At 36.6% G+C, this 25,056-nt stretch overlaps 1 protein-coding gene across 5 annotated transcripts in view; it reads left to right on the top strand.

The window, feature by feature from the left end:
* Nucleotides 1-290: 290 nt before the first annotated feature.
* The window catches only part of tgo (Aryl hydrocarbon receptor nuclear translocator homolog tgo), a 41,626-nt gene continuing 16,860 nt past the window's right edge, over nt 291-25,056 (top strand). For 2 of the 5 annotated variants that reach the window (XM_018447249.1, XM_018447241.1), the window contains exons 1-2: nt 7,091-7,851; nt 22,515-22,595. In XM_018447249.1, the coding sequence (XP_018302751.1) occupies nt 7,622-7,851; nt 22,515-22,595 (311 nt within the window). In that variant the 5' untranslated portion in view covers nt 7,091-7,621. Of the gene's footprint in view, nt 500-1,672; nt 1,722-7,090; nt 7,852-22,514; nt 22,596-25,056 lie in introns of those variants that run through there. The other 3 variants (XM_018447266.1, XM_018447258.1, XM_018447233.1) reach the window with 3 other exon arrangements.

Here is a 25,056-nt window from a genome sequence, read left to right as displayed (position 1 = left end):
TCTTTAGTATCTCATCGGTGACGGATTTCATCGTCGCTATTGAATTCGAATTAAAAACGCTTTGATTAAATCAACGGATATCAATACTCGATTTAAATTGATTTAAATTCGCGGTCGCGACAATCGAATCGTCGTTGCGATTTCTGCCGTATCGACGGATTATTAAATCCTGCGAATTTCCGGCTTCGCTGACGTATCGGTTTGTGACGTATCGCCGACAGATCGCGCCTCGCTCGCCGTTTCCGCGTCCCGCGGCGCTCCCGTGGGGCCCCGTGTGCGTGTGTGAAAATAAAACCCCGGAGCCGAGTGGAAACTCCAAAATGGCGCGACTGCCAAGTGTAAACACCCAGTTTTGATGTCGGTGCAGAGTGTGGAAGTCGTCATACGTTCGCGTCGATATTCTCTTGCGCCCCGCGCGCACCGTTTTTCCGTCGCATCGTGGCAACAGGAAATCCCGGCTGAATGTTCACGGTATCCTCGATCGCCCATTCTATTCCAGGTAAACCAGCCACGGGTTTTGTTACCGTTCGCCTTTACGTCCGCCCGCGTTTCCCGGTCGCCGCGGTCGGACCGACGCGTCGAAATCGGAATCTGCTTACTTTCCGCGTGGAAAACTCGCGACGAGTCTCCGGAAAACGAAGAGGATCGCTTTCCTACGATTTTCCCCCCCGCTGCGCTCTCGCGTGCACACGCAATTCAGACGAGACTAGAGTAGTCCAAATTGCTCCAGTTTGTCTTGCGGAGTGCAAGGGCAAGCCATAGAGTGAATTCCGTTCAATCAAACAACAGATAGTGGTCTTTTGACTATCTTTGTATCAAGCATAATAAAATACATAAAAATCTAGCTGCTATGGTTAGCGTTGTTTCGTGATGACACAAATGCTGGCGGTAAAAGTTTGTTGCAGAGGTATAGTAAATATTATTAAAACTGCTGTGATGAAACAGAATCATTTTCTGATTCACAGTTTTAATTTTAAAAATGTGAAAAGAAAGTAAAGTCGATTATAATATTGATCAATATTGATATGATCCTAGATAGCATTGGACATTCCAGCAATATTGCATCATCGTTGCCATGTGGCTGCGATATTGCTGGAACGTTCTGTGCTACCTGCAGGTCATCTATTCTGTAGTTCTTAATGACTGTATCATTACATTATCGTTGTACATAGCTTTCTTACCATATAAAAAAACCATTAAAACCTGCACAATGACAATGTAACAACAGGCCTAGGTTGCTCAGACATGTCCAATCCTTGGTATTGGTTTTTAGAACTCAGTTGTATTAGATCGTATTCCTGAACTGTTGTTAACGTTCATTGCAAGATACATATTTTGTAATAATTTAAATTACATTTAAAAAATATTCCTTACTTAATTATAAATTTTAATAGAATTTGAAGCGGAACAAAAGAAAATGAAAATCGAAACAAAATTTTGAGTTCTAATCAATCAGTTGAGTTCTATATCTAAATTCTGGAACATCTTTATAAGAAACATTAGGTCTGTTTTTTATTGCTGCACTCTGAACCGGTGCAATAAGTTGAAGTGAAATAAATATACGTTTGTTTCACTGCATCTTATTGCACTGTGTGTACTAGTTCAGAAAGTGCAATAAAAAACAGACCTATAGTAAGAAAATTCACATTAATGTATATTATTTTATATACAGGGAGTGACCCAAGCAAAATGGCACAAAAGCGCAGTGCTGTCCATATAGGGTGAGTCATAACACATATTCAACTTTGTAGTTGATGACGAGATAATTTTTATCAACGTCCATTTCTACTAATGTAGGTTAATTTTAATTTCAATTGAACTTATTTTCATTTTTTTCTAATTCTAGGAATTAGAAAAGAATAAGGAATAAGTTAAACCGTGATTAAAATTTATTTAGATTAGTAGACATGAATAGGAATCACTTAAGTTTAAGCAGCTTGTATTTAAGTATATCATATTTTATTGTTAGATATTATCTGCGAAATGGAAATTTTGTTTTGGTATATTTTTATGGACAGATTTTTCTACTAATGTAGATTAACTTTAATCTCAAAATTTCTGTTTTTAGCGAAAAAATTATGTGTAAAGATGTTTTTTCTTGAAATTTTTATGTAACACCTTTTTAATTTATAGATAATTTAAGAGTAAATTGAAGAATAAATTGAACCGAGATTGAAGTTACATTGGTGGAAACAGGTATTAATAATATATATAGAAAAATATTAAATAAAAATATTAAGGACTTTTTTTACACATAATTTTAATCTTTGTTCAACTTAGGCCCAGTTCCACAACTCACGGTTAACCGAAGTTAAACTTGTTTCTCATCTCTTTCCAATTCTAGAATTAGAAAAAAACAATGAATAAGTTGAACCTCGGTTAAGAGTTACCTGTGAGTTGTGGAACTGGGCCTTACTCTTCACCTTTTCCTATATAGTTTTATGAATTAAGAAAAGATGAACAGTAAGTTGAACCGAGATTTAAAGTTAATCTATATTGGTAGAAACGCGCGGTGTTAAATAAACATTTGAAGAAAAAGTAGTTTTACATGACGTATTGCTGAAAATAGTAGAAATTTTTATATGAATTCGTTTATACGCGTTTGCATTTTTCGTATCGAGCCTTCGGGTATCACGCAAGGGAAATGAGAGAAAAGATCGTCTGGAAAGACGTTTGCCGACGAAAATAGCCGCTTCGGCGTTAACGATCGCGGTGAAATTTTCGCCGTGCAGTTACATGCACGGCGAACTTGGGTGTCGCGCGCTTGATTGACGCAGTTCTAAGAAATGATGCAGCGCCGGGATCAGTTACGGCGTTCGCCACACATAACACGGTAGGCAATTCTCCGCTACCCCGGCTTACAATGCTGCTGCTCGGCCAATATGCGCCGCAGCGAGAGCGGGGCCCGCGTTGCGACATCGTTCAAGAAAACGCTTCGTTATCGTAAGCGCCGCGTTACTTTTACTGGCGCACGAGTCTCTTTCTCGAAAATACTTTTCTGCCGCACGGCTTCGGCACGCGAAGCAGGCGCAAATGTCAACCGCCGTTGTATCAACACAACACTCCCGCGACCCTTTTACATCGCCGTGAATTTCCGATCTACCGGACCCTGCCAACAGATCCTTTCGGCGCGATAAGACCGAATACGTACGCTCTGCTTTCTGTTACCATTCCCATTCATTCCGATATATATACTCTCTAAAACTTTTGGAGTGAATCTCACATTGAAGAGCGATATCTCACTCTTAAAGATTGAAAATTGACTCTTTTTTTTAAACAGACTCAATTTTCACTCTTTAGAGTGAGATTTTACTTCAAACAATTTAAAAAATTCATTTTTATCAGTTTCCATTGTTTTATATATGTCGCTAAGTAGTTCATATTTTTACAATTGAATTTAAAGATGGTCGGTAATTTCCGGTGAATTTGAAATAATTGAAAAAATTTCGAAGAAACTTCGAACACTTATTTTTGCTCTCGCACTAAATCTAAAGCGAACTCCTGAGATATTAACTCTCTAAATCTTTTGAAGTAAATCTCACTCCAAAAGACTGAGGCAGTCTTGAAGAAAGGATAAAAATATTTTTACTCTTGAACAGGAGTAGCAGATTTTCACTCTTTATAGGGGTGAGATTTTATTCTTTTGGAGTAAGATTTCGCTCTTTTAGAATAAAAATCACTCTAAGGAATGAAGTCTCATTCTAAATAAAAGGAGATTTCACTCCTTCAGAGTGTGAATCTTATTCCAAAAAAAAGTGAAAAGTTTTCACTCTTTTTTCAAGACTGACTCAATTTTCACTCCAAAACATTTAGAGAGAAGGTTTGGTTCTCCATCTTCATCAATAAAAAGTACGAATAAGAAATCTAATATTTTTTACTTCAGTGGATTTGGATCGATCCGAGATCGATTGACCCGGAAGTGTCCCCATTAACTCGTTCAATCAGAAACCACAAAGTAGAGTCATTAATCGATCTTAGATCAGTTCAAACTACAGTCGAAAAGTTTGTAACTTCAGATACATTAACACGTTCTGTGCCGAACCAATTTTAAGTGACTTGACCACCATGCTGCATGGGTCACCGGTGATCCACGGTATATTTATTCGCATTTGTATTTTTTAAATAACTATTTCATAGTGATTTAAAAAAATTACAAAAATTATTATTATAAAGCAAAGGTCTAATGTACCCAAATTGCATCATATATGCAATATTGATACAATATCATTATAATTATTTAATCATGCATCACAAGTGATACATTATGACTTGTATCATAATGTGAAAAGGTGAAAAAGTTCGAGTCAATGTTCAGAAATAAAAGATCTCTCAAATTAATCTTGAAAAGGAATTCCCGAAAACACCATATCCTATCGCGAGCGTACGAGCGAGCAAACGAGCGGCGGCGATGCATCCCAGTTAAAAGTCGTGGCTTCGCAACGGTGGCTGTCCCGGGTTCTCTGGTGGGAGAAGTGATAGTCCTCACCGGGGTATACCGCAGCAGCACATTATGCGGCTATGGTGGAATCAGTCACTAGCGAGTTGTGGGTGGTGGCTAGTCGGCGACCCATCCGTCCGTTCGTCCGTCCATATCCGTACGTGCGTCCGTCAAACGTGTTTCCGCATCGCTTTACCTGCGATCGTCATTGATTGTGATCGAGACCGCGACGCGACGATCGCCGACGCGTCATTCGAAAGTGCGTCGCGAGAATTTTGGCGCCGAAAATTGGACGCCCAATCGTGTGTATCATCTAACGCGTTCTCTCGCTTGGCTCTCAATGAATTAAAATTACTATTTTTGAAGAAAAAATCGATCTTGATCAATCGTAGGATTTTAGCTGGAAAAATTTGAAGATCACATATAAATATTAAATATGGCAACTATTTTGATATTGAAAATTAAATATATGGAATTTATCATATTAAATATTATGGAAAATATCGAGTTATCTAATTAAAATGAATGATTCGATTGAATTATGAGGCTTTTAGTAGTTTATTTCCAACGAAAACTCGGCTTTTATGAACTTTGCATTAGACACTGAATTTTGGACAAGCGGAAGACACACACGTGTGTCACGATTTTATTTAATATTATAGTAATTAAATTTATTAAAAATTTTAAAGAGAAGGAACTCATTCTTCACAGTTAACCACGATGTTGCTGAGGAATTTTGTAGCGCAATTTTACGCGGGAATTTGACGCATCCGTGATTTGAGTGCGTTTCTTGTTACGCGAGCTCAGCCGAGTTGATCTCGAACGAGCGAAGAGTTCATTTTACAATGAAATCAACTTAACACAGCATTTGAATTTTCGACGTTTGCAAAAGATAAACGTTTCGGAGACCAATAATCACCGTTCGCCATGTAATTTCCAATACAATAAGGATTTGAGTATGCGCGATCAGGTTCTCCAATAGTCAACCAGGACTATATCCTGAATACGATGATTTTAGAGAAAATAAAACAGAGATTGTTGAAATCTTTCTGAAGAATAAAAGCAGGACGCATCATCCCCTATAAAAAGCAACAGGACTGGACGAGATCTAGCTTTGATCACGTAGGAAATTGCTCTACAGTCATTTCGTTTGAAGATAAGCTAATTTGCTACGCTTAACTCGCCGTGCGATCAATCGAATGGCTTTGAATTCTTCAGGATAAGTGATCGCGACGCGTACGAACCGCTTCAGCGATATGGCCGTCGCTCTGAGAAAATCGCGAGGCGAGAGAAAGATTAGTACGATTGTCTTGTGGATCATACGCTGCAGTGCGACGAAAGGAGCGTGTAAAATTCGGCGCGAGTGCAACGACGGTCCGACAAGGTCAAGAATCTCGTGACGTCCTCGGATTCACGATCAATTCCTGGCCGAGGAGACTGAAAGACTTTTCTCCGGAAGTGGTATGACGATCATTTCTAGAAGAGCAGAAAAGAAACAAACAATAGTTAATAGAGCGTAGGCGGGCAAGCTTGTTATTGGCAAGCGAATAGACTTCACCTCGTGAAAGTGGCCGGATTTGACGCTTTCCAAAACCGAAATCATCGCCGCGCCAGAGGTGCACTTCCGTAACGAGCTTCTTTTGCTTCTTCGTACTTTCTTTCTTGGTCGATTAATCGAGCCGTCGCGTCGACTAGCGGAATACGAGGAATTTAGAGAGAAGCGATTCTTATTCGAATTCCGGCGAAATCCAGCGTGCAGGAAAGAAGGTCGCTCGTTTGCAACAGTAACAGCACATCCTCATGCGCTATAACTTCGACAATTCGCTGTGATATATGAATGGAGTAGATAAAAGCAAAGGATGTAAATTGGAATTCGTGCGTATGTCGAGAAAAGGGACATATGAAAAGTTTGAGAACTTCTCAGTCGCAGATAAACCATTCCAGGAAATGTAGAAACAATTCCAGATAAAACAGCCGTTTTTGCTTATCTATAACTTCTTCACAAGATTAAATACAATTCGTGGACCAAACATACGTAGTCTTGAATGATTAATCTTTAATAAAAAATTCCACTCGCAAGAGTTTATATGTTATCGATAGGGACATTTCTTTCGTCACTATATTAGAATAACTTTCTGAGGAATATAGATAACATAAGCGAATATAAAAAATGATTAAAGTATAAATTACTATTAAAATATACCACCGCGCTCTTTCAAGATCAGTGAAGAAGTACACGAGCGAACGTGAGTAGAATTTAGATACAAAGGCCTTCGAAACTGAAGTATCCCTAACTAACACTGAAGAGGGAAACGCGAACTATAAAACTGCTTCGTTGGTAGACCGATGGTAGATCTACATCTTGCTCCAGGTAAAGAGATGACAAGATAATTCGGTGGAAGGCGAGCGCAACATAGGCGAGCGAGTTTCTGTATCAGGAACCTCAAAATCGTGCACTCGAGCTATTAAACCGTCAAGATATTTTTTTTTATTTCGCGAAGATCGAAGCACAAAATGACGAGATGCGATAAAAGAAATGAAGGCGGAAACCACGTTTTATCGTGAATTTCTTCCTGCGATCAGGATTAGACTACGACGCATTTAGGGCGTATTTTGTCTATCCAAAGACTACATAATGAACTAATAACAAAAAAGAAAGTACGGATACGGATACTGTACGGAAACTGTGAATGTGAAAACAATTTGCGTGAATGAATTATCTACAATAATATAATTTATTGTGCAATAAATTTTTAAGATCTCTAACAGAAGTGTATAAATTTATAAATTTCATTATATGTGCAAAAGTACACCGGGACGAACAGTCTTGGCGCGATAAGACGAGACAAGTCGTAATTTAAGAGTATGATTAACTTGATTAAGTTGTAATGGACGCAAGCGTACGAGTATTTTTGTGAGAAGATACAAGAGTGCATCGGTGAATAATCTTGAAACAATAGAACGACAAGCTGGTAATTTAAGCGTGACTCGGTAACGATACAAAGAGGGTGCAACGACGATCTCCGTGAAACTGCGATAGTGTGTCGAGTAATCTTGCGACAGCGATATGGCGAGTTAATCTGCTGGGTACAGACTCCTCCTCGAGAGTGACACGCTTTATTCCGGTAATCGAGTTGACTGGCCGGAAACACCGCCAAAATAGAGTATCCCGGTAGCAGCGGCATGTACGGGGGCGGGTCGGCGGGAAGCGCGGGCTACGGGGTCGGTCTGGGACCAGGCCCTTCGCACTACGCACCCCCCACCGCCACGGTGGGCTACCAGTTGGGCCCGCCACCGCCACCCCCGCCCGCCTGTCCCGTCACCGTAGGAAGTCAACTTCTGTCTTACGGGCCCGACTTATCGCCCCATCACATCCAGCAGACCCACACGGAGACGCAGTCGAAAAGACGGAGGTAAAAAGACTGTTACTTCAAGCCTTGCGAAGTGTGTCTTTATATTTTTTTTCATTCCTTTCTTCAGAGAGCACGTACATTTATATGCGCGCATAGTGAATTCTTCAGTTTACATATTCCCTCGTTTATCTGTAAAAATATATACCGGGATTGGACGGATTATTATTCGCATTGTTTATCTTTTTTAAACCGTTCATACGTGCTTCATACGCAAACATATGATATAAAAATATTTTTTTACGGCGCAGTTATCGACTTGATAATTTTCATGACCTTTATCTATATCGTACTGTGATGCGCGAATTTCGATTGCGACGATATTTTCGTGAATATGCAGATTTTAAAGCGTACAAATTCTCCGTCTTAATCACACGCCTTCAATTAGCGCTCGCCGCATTGCAATTCATCAGTCGAGTCATTCTGACGTTGTGCCAACAATTCGCAGAATGTACTTGTTTCGCGATCGCACAGTAAAAAAAAAAGAAAGGAAAAAGAGAGAGCAGCGCACAAATTACTTTTGAATTTAAATAGCTCGATTATCGATAAATTTTGGCATAAAAGAAAAAAAAGTATTTTACGCATCCGATAGTTGATAAAGTTTGAAAAAAGATTTTTTAGTACATCTTCAATAATATTATTATCGATTAATGTACTGAATTATGAAAAATTGCTGGAACAAAATAAAAATTATAAGAAGCCTAAAAATTAAATAATTAATTTGAATGGAAACTTTGCTATAATCAGTACCATGTTTTTATTCGGTTTACAAATAGGTATAGTGTATTTGTACAAGAGTTAATTCGATAAGGAAATACAATCCGTCAAAAGCAAAATGTTACTGCTGACAGAAATGTTAAAAATGTAAGTACAGCTTTACGTTGCGTAATTTCATTCCATGCCCGTCATCGTCGTATATTATTGTTGGTCTTTATATGGAATGTTATTGCGGAATCAGCAAGTTTTCATCCGTATCAGCACGTCGACAGACAGCTCGCGTAACGATTTTGTTTTTCGCTGCAACTAACTGGCTGGATTTCAATGCACTCATCGAATGTAGGTACTCGACGATGGAAAAAATTCGACATATAATATAATACAATAATTTCTATGCGCGTACAATTACTGATTACGATATCTTTCTCATTTTTCTTAATTTTATCTCTTATTCTTTTTCATCGTTTTCAGATAAGACTTAATTGTTCTAAACATTTTTCTAAGCCAGTTACATTTTCCTCCGTATTCTAGTCGTAACTTTCCATTCGCGTATTTTCCATTTAGATTAGTTTTTTTTTTGCGTTTCAGCATTTCTACGACGGGGTGAAAGGTCGATCTGTCGAAAATAGCAAGTAGAGTGAACGAGTGCGAAGGGGAGCGTCTCTCCCTTTTCTCCCGTTCAGCCATTATATTCTCCGGCACACTTTCAACGAATCCGACGCAGTCACGCGTCATTGATCCTGGCTTCGTCTCTTAACAGTCGGACGTACGCGTGTCACGACATTCTTGCCGTTCCGTTAGTAGCTTTAGGCCGCATATTGCTGTCCGATTAGTTCGATCGCACGGCGACGATTCGCGCGAACTCGAGGATCCGTGGCACGGATATTTACTCACTTGTTGCTCTCTCTCCAGGGAGGTGTGCGACTGAAGTGAGAATTTTCAATAGATTCACACCCCGTCCTAACGCTCGATCTGAATTATTTTATTAGATATCGAACTAGCGTTGAATTTTTTCTTAATAAACGTAACGTAAGGATTCGTGAAGTGTCAAAAGAAAACGCGAAAGTAAACGCTTTTGATAGACTTTGCTAAACAAATGTTCTTGTTTTAGAATTCAGGTAAATGTTGAATCATCACGTAATATTAACTTGATATTCCGAAGAATATGTTTATTAGATACATAATTTATAATTTAAGGAAACATACTTTTTTTTATAATACTATTGCGAATTTTTCTGAATTTTAACAAAAGATGATACATACATGCTCCTTTTTTTAGCTTCTCAGTATTTATATTTTCCAACGATAAAAAACATTGTATAGTAAGATAATACAATGCGATCTTCTTTGATGCAGGCTTGAACTGAATTTTTAATCGAATTCGCGTCACTCGTTTTTTGCAGTGTACTTCGCACATAAAGATTGACACGTGTATCTTGTATAAAAAAACTTTTCGCGCGCAGCCTTGAAAAAAGCGATACTTGGGTACAGTCATCGAAACAACGATAATAATAATCTCTCGGAACCATAACGAAACTCGTGGCGAGACGATATTACGAGAAGGATACTCATAATTATAGTCCTAGGCACGTGCGATGCGATAAGCCCAGATATCTAAAAATATATATTAACAAAAATGTCGTCGCGCGATAGGCGCGAATTTTGTCAATAATTGCGATGGATGCTTTATAATGTGACCGATAAATTTTATTGATAGATAAAACAGGATTAATTAGTGAGATTAAAAACTTCGTCTATATTAAATGCTACATGGATGCTTTGCCGGAAAGTGGTAGCGGGAGTTTTTACGATGCAAATGTAATCCAAATAGCATTCGCATAATTGGAACGTACGTTAAAATGATTACTGCGCGCAATTAACATCGAACAGCAACGGAGGGGGCGTACATTTGATATGTGCATCCTTGCACGCACATGCTAATGCAAAACAAAGTACATTTACGGGCGGCTCTGAATTTGCAACCGTGAAGGACAAACGCGAGCCCGGTTTTTTATAAATTATTAAAATTACACATTAAAAGCTAATTTAAAAACAACGAATAAATAAAACGAAATATGTCTCTTTCTGTTAATGTCTTATTGTTAGTGATATATGTCAGACGATATATACACTCTAAAAAATATCGATATGGATTTAACACCTCTGGTGTGAATTTAACACCTACGCGGTGTCTATATAATTTTCACTGTATTAATATTAACACCAACAGTGAGAATTATATAGACATCGCATGGGTGTTAAATCCATATTGTGTTAGTGTTAATATTAACACCAACATGGTATGGACTTCAAACCTCTAGTATTTATATCACGATTATGGTGTGGATTTAAAACCCATGGTGTTAAATCCACATCATATTGGTGTTAATTTTAACACCAACACAGAGAGAATCATACAGACACCGCCATTTTTTAGAGTATTCTCAAGTATGTTCTCTTAAATTTAAATAATATAGATTTTTTTGAAAATTAAAATAATATAGAGAAAGGTCTTCCCATTATACGTAATTAAAAAATCGCTCTTTATACTGTATATTTGCAGAAATATCCTTATCGTATTTTCTAAAACTCCATTGAAAATAACAATCGTCAATAAAAAAGTCTAATGAGCATAATTAAAAACCGGTATGCGTGTAAATTTTTTTCGATCGAGCGCTGCTGCCGCCGTTGTTACAAAAGCGAAAAAAGTCTCGCGATGGGCGGCGCGCAACCTTACTTCCTCGAACGCTAATGAGGTGTTACGCAGTAGCATTGCTGTGCGTTCGATTTGCTCGTCCTCGTGCAGGCGCGAGGTGCGACGCACTGTACGCCACGGGCACGGGGGCAAACAAACTGCCGTCGATTGCAGAAGCGCGCGAACTAATGCGAAGAGCTTAACGCCGCGCGTGCGGATGGTGCACTCACGTGCAGGCGCAGGCACGCGGCAAAACCCGCTCGCAGCGGAATTCGTCACGTAGCGGAGATTTGCGGCCGGCCCGGTCCAACGCAAATCCACGTGACCGATTACCAGATCATTACGTTACGCAATAACGTTTCCTGAATCCTGCCGCCTTTGCCCTGCAGACTCGGCAAGTTGGCGAATTCCATTGTGCAAAGAAAAGAATGCACGCCAAATTCTATCTATGTGCGGGATAATCTAAAAAGAGTCATTTACAAAATTAAAGAAGATTAAAAAAGAGAAACATTGTTAGGGAAATGTAGATTCTCTCATATATACTTTACTATATTTTTAGAACTTTGACGTTTAATTTGAAAAATTGAAATATTGTGAAAAGAATCCTGATTAAATTCCATTCAATTTTAAGTTAACAGAAATGTAATCGAACTGGAGTTACTTGAATGATTAGTGACGTCAGTGCGATTGAGTGAGAAACAAATAAGCGTACAAATTCGCCTGTGATTATCGGCGTTATATTCGTCCTTATATACGAGCGCGATATTTTTCCGCACACTTCTGCCGCGAGAGTCGTTGAACCGGATGGTTTGACGCTGAGGAAAGTGTGTTTCGAGATTGAAGCGCGCGTATTATTTTCATTCATAATTAAGACCCTGTTAGTAACGCTCCGTAAGCGCGGAACAACCCGTGATGCATATTTATGTCATACACGATCGACATGCATCTGGACGAGCGCACACCATTCGCCATGCGCGCATAAAGAAACTGTTGAATGAGTTTTTGTCAGAAAAAAAAAAACAAACTGAAAACAAGAAGTTGGAATTCTTTGCTTTTCGCTATCGAAATTATTGTGACAGAAATGAATTAACATTCAATAATTTGTAAATTTGTCTTGTTTTATTAATAGATATAAATTGAAAACATAATTTATCGTATAATTAGATATAAAATAAAACTTGGAATTTTTCTTTCTTTAAAAATCACAACAACGTGGCTTAAGGAGGTTTCCAGTCATTTGACATAATGTAGGAACTTGATCAAACTTTGAGAATAAATTTGTTATAAAAATAGAGGCATTCCTAAATTAAAAAAAATTTTTTTTACCATCTGGATCGAAAGTTATTTCAATATAAAAAGTAATATTTTTTAAATTTGTACTCTAATAGAAATATATGAAAATGTATTACAAAATAATGATAACAATCTCAATTTTTTATATAAGTACTATATAAATTCAAAAATATTTATGTAAAGTTACATTGAGATGCAGATGTTAATTGTTCAGTAAATAAACAAAGTATTTATTTGTTATAAACTAATTGATGAATGAAAATCAATGAAACTTTGCATAAGAGTCATATTTAGTACTTAATATATTTTTTATATTAAAAAATTTAGATTTTTGTTATTATTTCAAAAATTTTTGTTTATAACAATAAAACTAATAACAAATAAAATAAATAATCTATAAAAATATGTTGCTCAATGAAAACAGAATGTTATGAACAACTTTCACATGTATGTAGTTTGTTTAAAGCGTAAATATTAATATATGTGTTTTATATGCCCCTGGAACCTCCTTAAATTATAAACAGTAAATAAAGAAACAGATAGCCACACGCAGGATTTCAGTAGCGAAAGTCATATATTTAAAATATAATTGTTAAAGTATAAATTCATAAACGTTTCGGCCATCTTCAGTATGTAAAATATATAAATATAAAAAGTAATCAAATACAAGAACGATAAATTAACCGTGTTATAATTATCAGTTATAATTATTACGCACAAATGTTTAAATATAATTCTTGGATTACGGACAGAGTTACAACTATTAGTCAAATCCACATTTTGTAGTTGTCAATGATAATACAATACGTTGTAAACTTATAAGACGTAAGTAACTCGGAATTATAATCAAAAGATCCATAAATTAATTCGGCAAAATGAAACTATTTCTCAAAAGTAATCTTCTCTATATTAGGCCAATATGTTAACAATCGCCATGTGATCACAAAATGTCTTTACTTTCTATTTTATTATCTATTCAAATAAGAGAAAGAAGAATCCTATTTTTGGTCAAAGCGGATTTTGGTGCTTAATAATAATATTCATGTAATTTGCAAATATATTTATTTTTTAGTTTTATAAACTGCACATCGATTTGATTTATCGGACTTGAATTGTAAACTGAAGTTAGAAATATTATCACAATGTTTATAGAAAAATGTATTTGCTTTGAATATTATAGCCGGTATTCATAGTCAGTTCTTATATTCAAAACCGTTTTAAGTTCAGTATTAAGATGTCACGAACCAATTAAAGGACCGCATTAGCGTCTTAAGACCGTCTTAAGACGGTCTTAAAATATGAACCGGCCTATCAAACACAAGATTCTTCGACTGAGGATAAAATTCTTTCTTTTATTTGATTTATTCTTGTCAGTTTAATTTCTACTTATAGTTATTATTTATTATTCTGTGGTATAGATATTTGTAAATAATTACTACAGAAGTATGAAGCGATAAATATAACATGAAAAAATGGATGTCCAATACGGAAGGAAGACAGATGGAAAGCAGTCAGTTGTATGTTGCTGTTTGTTGTACGCACAAAAGTACTAAACGGCATGCGCAATTAAGTCGATTTCTCGTTTCCTCTTCCTTGTGCGTCGATTCGCGTGACTTTCCGCTCTAGGCGAACTAACCCGCCTTAGACAATAAGAATTTTCTCAGGCGTGAAAACGGTCGAGTTTCTGATCCGTTCCATTCGGACGTGCGATGAAACAAAGTCGAACAGAATCTCAACATCATTCACCTATATATCATGAAGTAAAAGCTTAAGAACTCTATGAATTAATGCAAAGAATAAGAAACACTACAATTTAATGAAATTGAAATTGCACGGAAAAATAATATGATAAATTTAGGGATCTACATATTTGTTAGCGTCAAAGATCTATGATATTTTGATATTAATGACGTCAAAGATGATGTCACGGATCAATAACGAAAATTAATGACATTAAGAATCTTTTGCCTTTAGCAGTAAATTATTTTAAACTTAAATGGCGTCTACAATGAAAATTTAAGGCTTAAAACTTAATGTCGTAACCTTTAGTCCGGATCTACAATAAGTGTTTTAAGTCATAAGCCGTAAGAATTTGACCAATTACAGTCGAATTCGAGGAGAATAATCAACTATGATTCGTTGATTTCTTATGGCTTAAGACTTAGAACTCTATTGTAGATCCGGAGTTAAACTCTAAACTGTAAGAAGTTGATCAATTACAATGGAATGTGAGGAGAATACTTGACTATGATTGGTCAATTTCTTACGATTTAATGTTTAAAACTTAAATTTTACGCCTTAAAATCTCATTGTTTATCATTTAAACATCTAAAGTAGCAAGATTCAAACTGCGAGATCGACAATCTATGATCTACAGAAATTGTCGATTTCGCAGTTCAGTTCAGTTCCTGTGTTATCAGAGATAATGTCAAGATATCGAAAATCACAGAAACGCAAAGATTTATCGTGTCAAGGATGCATAGTATCAAGCATCTATGAAAATATTCAGGATTCAATGTAACCCAAGGCTGTAGATATCAATCATTATCTCTAATACCAAGAATTTACTTCGATAGAATCTTATAAGCGTGCGTGTAACAAACGATTAACAAAGAAGCGCGTGTAACAAAAAAGGTTGGAAATTATCCGATAGCTAGATGAGAAAAAAACGAATTGAAGACAAGTTAAACAAATTTTTTGCTTTTCACCATCGAAATCATCGTAACAGGAATGAATCAACATCTCAAATGAGATCCAAATCTATTGATAACAAACTATACACATAAGAGAGATTTATCTTATCAAAAATTATATGATAAATCAAATTTTATCGAAAAAATTCAATTTTCTCATATTTTGTGTGTGTATATATATATATATATATATCTCACGGAAGTTTTGCATTTGATCTAAAGTAACCAAATCACTTTGCGCGTTTATTAGTGATTCTTTACGTCTGCATATGTATGAATTCCTGACAAATCCATAACAATATATTTCTCCCCCGAGATCGAATCGATCACGTAATGCCTCTGGCATTCAGATCGACGAACATCCAACGATGGTGTGTCTCGTAGCGCCGATCGACTATCTAACGCCTAAGCGGCTATAGGTGACGTAATTTTTTCATTACGAGAACGGTAATGCCGGCGGCCAGGCTCGCATATTAAGGGGAAAACAGCGTGGCTATTGGTGGGCCTCGCGCACTGCTGCCGCAACGAGGGGCGGTCCATCGTTCTTCGACTCCGCGACTCTTATCCGTTCTCCAGCGACCTTATTGGTCACCACCTCCTCGATCGTTCCTGCCGAGCCTCGTCGTCGCCGATCGCCGTGACGATTTTCCATGGCCCGCGATCGATCGGGATGCATCCGTGCTCTCATATTACCGAGATCTTCCTCTTCTTTTCTCATCTTTCTCTTTCGTTGCTCGCTGAAAATACCCGGCGATCCTGAATTGGACGCGTGAAACTCGGTAGATTTATAAAATAAACGGAAATGGTTCTTCCGTGTTTTCCGTTTACATTGATATACATTCGAGTTTATGGTGACAAATTGAGAAAAATGACACGATTAAATGAAGTACTTTGGAAACATTTATCTTGTATAACTGGAAAATTATGAATTATATTATCTTAACGATTTAATTAATTTATGATTTATTTAATATCATCTTGCTGTAACAAATACAGTATCTTCTTTTAGGAAGTACTCAGACATAAGCGCCGTGCAAAAAGAGTAGATGTAACACGGAACTTAAGGAATAGCGAATATAAATGTAAGAATATGATCGTGGATGAAAGAGAGTAGGATAGGAGGAAACGAGAGGGTCAAATCGTGACTTCGGCGCCATACAGAAAAATGCAAAAAGGTGCCATCGTAAACTGGACACGTCACACGAATTCCTCTTCTTTTTCTTCTTCGAGCATCGTGTTTCTTTTTTTCTGGCTGGCTCTTTAAATTCTCAGAAGAAAGGTGTGAACTGACGACAGAGTTCGAAAACATGTGCATCTTTATAATAAAAGAGTATCAATTTTTTTTTATAATATGTATTTTTACAGACTAACATATATATCTTTCTTTAACACTATTAATAATTAATAACTAACAGTTAAATAAAACTTGTGTTTAAAGTGATTAATAATTTTATAATCATAATCAATTCGCAATTTTTTTCATTCTTATTATATAATATTTATTATTTTTTTAATAATTATCGATCAATCATTGTCAGTTTTATTTATTAAATATTTCATAAATATACATGCTATTATTATAGAATTATCTTAAACATTCATATAACATTTTACCGTTACAAGAAATAATTACATAGAATCACTTATAATATATTAAATACACACGCAATCTCAGGCTCAAAAAAGGGCTTAAGAAAAATTAATATCAGCTACGTTTCGTTATGACGAATAGCTCGAACATTTATCGTCTGGGGCTATCGTCTCGCTAAATTATTAACCCATTAATACCTAAACGGAAATATATCGTAGCTATACCGCGTATCGCAATACCAGGTACATGTGTCCGCTCTCAGGCGACGGTATACGTTATTCCCGCACGGCTACATTAAAAGATACGACAGTTTACGACGGTATCCCGATAGCAAAGATAACGATCGCCGTGTACACCTAAGTATCGGCGCTTTTGTTCCCACGGTTTTCGCGACGTATACAAATTATCGGGCGTTCCAGGGCGCGTATACAGGGAAATAGAGCGGGGGCTGCCTCGACCCCTTCTCTCCCGATCCCGTTGCGAATTTACTTATATTGCACGTGGAGAGCATAAAACAAGAGAGAAAGGAAGAGAAAGAAAGAGAGAGAGCAACCGTAACTGAGCACCGCGTCTGTCCGGTCCTTCAATCGGCACCGCCGAAATTCCGAACTGGACTGCCCAAATCACCTCTGTGTCAAGGGTCAAACTACCGTAATGGTAGAGCGGCATCAAAACCGTGCATCTTCTCTCTCGGATTTGCGTCCAGTTTCAGAAGCGCATTTCCCGATGAATGCAGATCTTATATAGCAATTTTTAAATTTTGAAAAACATTCTGTAGAAACAATAAAATATTGAACAAGGTCAATGATCGAGCCAAAGATAGTTGACAAAATTAAAATAATTATTCAATCGAACATACAATTTAAAAATAAAAAAGAAATATATAATAATATAATATAAAAATATAAAGACATTTTGAGACCACCAATCCTTCCATTCTGTGAAAATTAACCAGTAAATTACAATTTAACACGTTGCTTACGCTGCTGAAGCTTTATTCAATACTTTAATGAATAATGTAAATTATACATATTAAAATATCAAAATAATTCCATACTTATCTATATCCTTATTCTTGTACAGAAAAATATACATATGTAGTGCTGAAATTAGTGCTGAAGTTTTTCTGGTCAAGATTTGCTCTCTTCGTTTGCAAAGAAGTAATTAGTAGAATTTTGTGATCAGCAATCACTAACACTATGTATATATTTTTTGATATAACACGCAATCATAGAATGTTGAACATGACATTTAATTATAAATCAATTCTTGCATTACGTTCTGTACAAGAAAACATATGTCAAATATCCATATATTACAAACTTAATGTCTGACAATATAATGAAGGCATGACAGATACCTTTTCGTAAAGGTTAAATAAGAGGATTTGACGCAATCTTAATTGTGATTAGAGTAAACCGTTTCAACAAAATGTAATTATTTTTTCACTCTTTTTAAATTGTAGTTATATTCTCAAGATTATTTTGATATTATAATGTGCATAGATATTAGGTATCGAGAAACTGGATTTCTCGCTCGTCATAAATAAATCCCGGTAGATAGAGTCGCTAAACCTACTGCGCGAGATTTTCTATTTGCGAAACATCTATTAAGTCGACGTAATACTGCGCTGCGCATCATTATGCGCTTCATACATCTCCCTGTCACACATTTATCTCTCTCTCGCCTTCGGCTGCCTTTTTCCCCATAATTTTCACTTTATCGTTGCTCTACTCCGGATACTTTCATCTAGAAAGACAGAAAGGGAGGGGATCGGAATTTATAGCTTCATTTTCCTCATATTCGTTTATGATGTAAGTTAAGGATTTTATATACAGCAGTTAAGTATATTAAATTGAAATAACATCTGATGCATAGAATCCATGTATCTGTTTAATAGATGAAAATATTAAAGATTTGAATACAAAAATAAATACAATTAAAATATAATTAAAAAATAACAAACGAGGCATTTTACAGAAGAATCGTCGAAACTACACCTTCGACGGTTAGATACGGAAATCATAGCTTCACTCTTCAATCGTAGCGAACGTTCACGATCGATTTGCATAGACCACTTCTTTTCTTCTTCTAAAACTTTAGCATACCCCTGAGGCTTTGCCCGCCCGCTGCGCATACTTCTCGACGTCGTCGACTTCATCGCTTGCGAAGCACGCATACGCGTCCGTTAAGTCGACGTAATACCGCGGGGCGCATCATTATGTACTCCATAAGTCTCCTCGACTCCCCCTCCTCCCTCATTTCTTCCCCTCTCTCTCTCTCTCTCTCTCTCTCTCTCTCTCTCTCTCTCTCTCTCTCTCTCTCTCTCTCTCTCGCGCGAAGAGGAAGAGGAGCAGGAAAAAAGGAACGCGGAGAACGTGGGGACTAAGAGAACCAAGAAGGTTCCCGCGCAGGAAGATGAAGGAGAGGGAGCAAAGGAGTAAAGAGGGGCTTTCTCTCTCTCAACCCCCCTCGCGCTCGCAATACCCGGATACACTCGCTGCCAGGCCCTACACCATCCCTACCTCGGGTCTGTTGGGTCCCTACGGACTTTGTGACGGGGAAACGTAAGAGGGGGGAGGCAAAGAGGCCGTACACCGTCTCTTCAACGCGACGTTCACCGGTGAGCGAGCCTCGCGGAGGGATACGAGCGGGGTAGGGCGAAGCAGAGGGTCAGCGGGTAGAAGGGTGCTGGTAAGTAAAGGGGTCTCGCTTTTTCGCTCAGGGTCAGAATCGTACATCACCCGCGCGGACGCTGTGCAATACAGACTGACGATCGGCCGGATTTCTGCGCGCGAGCGTGGAGTCTGCTCTCGCAATAAGAGCATAATTTTCTATCGCGTTCGGTAGAAAGACCGGTATACACGCTCTCCTACGCCGATAATGAGACGATCGGTGACGGATTTATCGGTGCTATCCTCATCCTTCTTCTCTCCCACTGTTCTCCGAAAGCGACTCGTAGACGCTGTCGCTCCCGGGCTTCGGTGAATTCAGCGCTATCGACCGATATCGACGTGATAATCGCATATCTCATTTCGATCTTTTTAAGGATTAAATATATATATATAGGGTAACTCTGGTATATACGCCGCACCTATCAAAAACTTAATTTATTAAGTATTATTTACTATGTTTAAAGTAAACGAACTATATCAATAAAAACTTTGTACTGTCTACTACTATGAAAAAAATATTAGGAATCCGAACATACATATATTTATTTTTCGTATTAAGAAATGAACTTTTTGAAACCCTTGCAGTTTTGCCGTATAGGGTAACTCCGGCAAATACGCCGCGCTGGGATTTACGCCGCAGAAGTCAGAAAAAATAGAAGGAGTGGGGGTAATTTTTCCGTAACTCTGTTACATGCCTTTATGTTATATTAGTATTGTGTTATGATTTCAGCTTCTTACTGTTAATATTAATGAATTTATTGTGAGTTGAATCGATTTGTCACTGTAATAAGTAACGCCATCATAAGTTATAATCTACATAAAATGATTAATGTAGGACGTGTAAAAAACTTAGTGGTTATTTCGTGACACATACGTGTAGTGGAATAGTAAAGCATGTTTGTATTATTAAACATGTTTGCATTATTTGTAAATTTTTCATGAGCCGTACACACCCCCTTTCCCCCTATGAGTAGTCATGTATTCCACCCCTATGAGATATGCGGCAAAAATACAAGGTTTCAAAAAGTTTATTTTTTAATATGAAAAATAAATATTTCGGATTTCTAATATTTTTTTCATAGTAGTAGACAGTACAAAGTTTTCACTGATATAGTTCGTTTCCTATAAACATAGTAAATAATATTTAATAAATTAAGTTTTTGATAAGTGCGGCGTATATACCGGAGTTACCCTATAGAAGTGGAATATATGGCTACTCATAGGGGGAGAGGGGAGTATGTACGGCTCATAAAAAATTTACAAATAATGCTTATAAGACATAAAATGACACAATAACTTACAAAATGCATTTATAAAGTTTTATTAAGAAATAAAAATGGTAAATATGTATATAAAGTAATAAATAATAATTACGATCTTCCTACATATATTACGAGTGTTATGACATGAGGTACGTATTTCATGTAATGTATTTATTGCATTTAGTGCACTGAATTCAATCTGCGCATTTTGTATGCTTTGGGCATAAATCCCGTCCGCTAAAAATATATCCCAAATAGGTGGGATATACAAGACAACAAATTAAACAAAGAATACGAAAGCAAAGCACTTGTATTTTACTATAAAACATGCTTTACTTTATTCCTCTACACGTATGTATCACGAAATAACCACTAAGTTTTTCACACACTCTACAGTAATCATTTTATGTAGATTATAACTTATGATGGCGCTACTTATCAGTGACAAACCGATTCAACTTACAATAATTTCATTAATATTAACAGTAAGAAGCTGAAATCATAACTCAATACTAATATAAAGGCATATAACAGAGTAGCTGCGAGAAAATTATCCCCATTCCTTCTATTTTTTCTGACTTCTGCGGCGTAAATCCCAACGCAGCGTATTTGTCGGAGTACCCTAATAATATACATACTAATCCGATGAATAATTATATTTGATAAACATCGTACGTTTATATGTCACATATTCATATAATTATTCTATATAATTATCAGTTTATAGAATTATAGATCAATTAAAGAGATATTTTACGGAAAGAATGAACTTGCTGAAATATCTAAAAATTTAACTCTAAATATATATTTAAAAATAATTTTGTTAGACCATGAAAATAATTAGGCTGAAGTGTGATGAGCAAAAAGTTTTGACATTCTAACAACATACAGTTTGAGCGCCTATAATTATATTATTTTGCTGGTCCATCAAATTTATTTTCAAATTTATATCTAGCTAAACTTTTAGATACCTTAGCAAAATTGTTTTTTGCATATAAAATCTCTTTACGTATAGTGATATATATTATATAATGAAATAGTCGATTATATTACTCTTTTCTCCGAAAAATCATGTTAATCATTAAATAGTCCAATAATAACTTTATATTATGGAACGAACAATTGCGGATTAAGAAAGATAAAATTTCTTTACGATACGTTATAAAGAAAAGATAATTGTTGCTCTTGTGTTCAAAATCTTATTAATGATCATAATGATTCAACAATAACTTGAATGGAAAAGTTGAAATGAATGAGTGTGAATATCGTGCACCATATTCTTGTCGTCACTTATTGTTACGAGCGTTCTAGATTTAAAGGAGGGAGAAAGGCCGTCGACAATCCTGTGACCAATTTTGGAACGTACGGTCACGTTTGGCTGTCCGGAAGCGATTACACTTTACGTATCGGTGACGCGACGCACGCGGAATTTCTATTATTTGTTCCTTTCGGGTGCTGAACTCGGCTATCCACATCCATTTATCCTTAACAGATTGGTATCTAGAAAAAAAAATACATTCTTTTATACATTTATTTAACTTAACCTGTTTTCGAGCATCGGTAATTGTCACAGGACAGTATTCCATGGAGCATTTAAATAACTATGAAACGAAATTAAAACAGTAGACGGATTTATTAAATTAATTTATTGTTAAAATAATCAATATCTTGATACAAAATTTGATAAACAAGGACTTGTCATTACGCGGACTAATGCATTACTTTCGATTTATTTTGCAGATCTGATGAAGATGATCCGAGTGGCTGTAAATATAGGAGACTGGACGATGACAACGTCCAGGACAAGGAGAGGTTTGCCAGGTGAGTGTTAGGCTTATTTCAATGACTAAATTACTAATAATATAACGATTTCATATTGTAATAATATAACTAATATTTTAACCGAACAACCACGCTTTTGCCGATGTTTTTTCAATCAAATTTTCAATCCGATTTTACAATTTTTTTTTACTACCATTTTCAGTCCAACTGATCTCGATTATGTTAGTCGAACATTTACGAAAGTTCGAAGCGCAGATACTTTTCTTTCTCTTTCTTGACCGTCTCTCTTTGGCGTTTGTTAATTCGCCTCACGAAACCGCGGCTCAATATGTTTCACCAGTACACCCTGTACATACGCCTTCTTCAAGTACGAGAAGGTACATACATACCTACATAATACCGGGCAATGTGAGGAGCCGATAGCGGAATGGGAAGCCCTCGAGGCTGCTCCAGCGTGGGAACATAAGGTACTTATACTCGCGTCGGAGTGCGCGTCCTTCAAGTCCGTGTACAACGAAAGAGACACGGTACTTTGATTCCCTTCCGAGATATTTCGGCTGGCACGGGCATTAAATTCGCCGGACAAAAGCCGGAAAATAATGTACAACGTGAGACGCATAACTTACGTATAAAATATGGCTGCTGTCCCCAGACGCCGTGAATAAAAATCTACATGAATCAAAATCCTCGAGAAATTTTCTACATCCAGTGTATACAATTACGCAGGATATGTCACAGAAACGTTGCGTGTCTCCTTTCAACAGATTCTTCGATGATATATATATTTTTTTAATTAAAATTTTATGTCAGTCTTAATCTAACGTCAGTAATTATAAAGAGTAGAGTTTTAATTTAATTATTGAAAATACTTGATTTTCTAATTTATTCTTTGACGTCAATATGAACAAAGAGATCACGCGTTTACTTTTGTTTTTACTTACTACATTTCATTAATTAAAAACGAAAATAAATCCATAACCTAGCCGACGTGATCGAATAAAGAAGATCGATCTCGATTGATTGACTTATCAATAGAAGAAAAGCAAAGGCAAAAAAGGGGTTCGGAGGTTGAACCTACCGCGTGTAACATTGATCGGTCGTGACTCAGCCCGCTGCTTTGTGTAACGTGTGTATGATGTTACGTCTCTATTAAGCACTGGACCCACGGAAGAAGATGCTTCCCTACCTGATATAATCATGGTGTAAAGCCGATCATAGGTAATGTATTCGAAAAAACGAGTATAAACGCGATTCCGTACGAATACAGTCATCTCGATGCACGTAGAATGCGTTGATTCTCGTATTGTCTTGTTATTCACATCATCTAAAATTAAATAAAATAACGAAATCACGGTGGGCAGTAAACTGAAAGAAATAAAATTATAGGAAACTCTTAATTTCTTTAAAATGAAACGGGAATTCTGTAATCAGAACTAAGGAATCTTAATGTTGTGTTAACTTCATACAAAATTATATTAGATTTGATTATGCATATTACACTATTGAAACGAAAATCATTGCGGAACATATTACATTTTTCTTCTTACTTTTCTTTTTGACATTTCTTTTTGCATTCGAAGAGACGCTATTAGCGCTATTTGTGTCATTCTATCTTCATCGTCCATTAGACGTGAGATAGATGACACAAATAGCGCTGATAGCGTGCTCCTTGAATGCAACCTTTGTGTATTACCTAGAGATGCAGAGAACTCGTCGGTTTTCAACACGCGCTATTGCATACATGGTCACACTTACATCCATATAAATTTCGCATTTGTGTTCCTCAACGCATGTTACAGTTTCGCCGTATATGTCTGAAGCCACTCAGCGTAAGATGTAACAAAGTTACATTCCTCTTTCTGTTTTTCTGCAACTAGAAGATGCAATCATCTTTCGTTTCACTGAACGAGATTAAAATGCCGCATCTCTCTTTCTATCTCTCTCTCTTTCCCCCTCTCTCTTTTACGATTTTTATTTACTATACATAGTACATACCTGCAAAATGATGGCACGGAATTGCTCGCGAGCGTTCCTCGCGTTGCTCGATCTGGCTATTTGTTCATAGCAGAGGGTTAGCTAGGAATTTCTCACATCTCGTTAACTTCGCGCACGCAATAAGAAATCGCCTGATTTACTTGACTTATTCCATACTATATTTTACATCGTTTTTATTTTTTTATCTACTCCGATATCATCTAAAAATGCACATATATTGTTCGAAATGCTTGTCACATTTCTTAAAAATCATTAGATAGTTTGATTTCGTTGGAGAAAGCTTTGTTACATCTTAACATCGTCTATATACAAAACCATAATACTTAGTCAATAAAATAGTGTAATTTTTAGTAACCACCTAATTTAAATTTAAAAAGTTTCACTTAAATTCAGTCAATTGCCTCGAAAAAAGAGATGCGCTCTGTTATTTTTTAACGCCGGCCAATCTGAAGACTGACTGTCGAACCGCCATAATAGCAATAACGATATCTTATCCATGGTCTCT

Source organism: Mycetomoellerius zeteki, unplaced genomic scaffold, assembly GCF_001594055.1.
Source record: "Mycetomoellerius zeteki isolate Tzet28-1 unplaced genomic scaffold, Tzet1.0 scaffold105, whole genome shotgun sequence".
In the NCBI taxonomy this organism is placed as follows: Eukaryota; Metazoa; Arthropoda; class Insecta; order Hymenoptera; family Formicidae; genus Mycetomoellerius; species Mycetomoellerius zeteki.
This window is presented reverse-complemented; position numbering and strand designations above follow the sequence as displayed.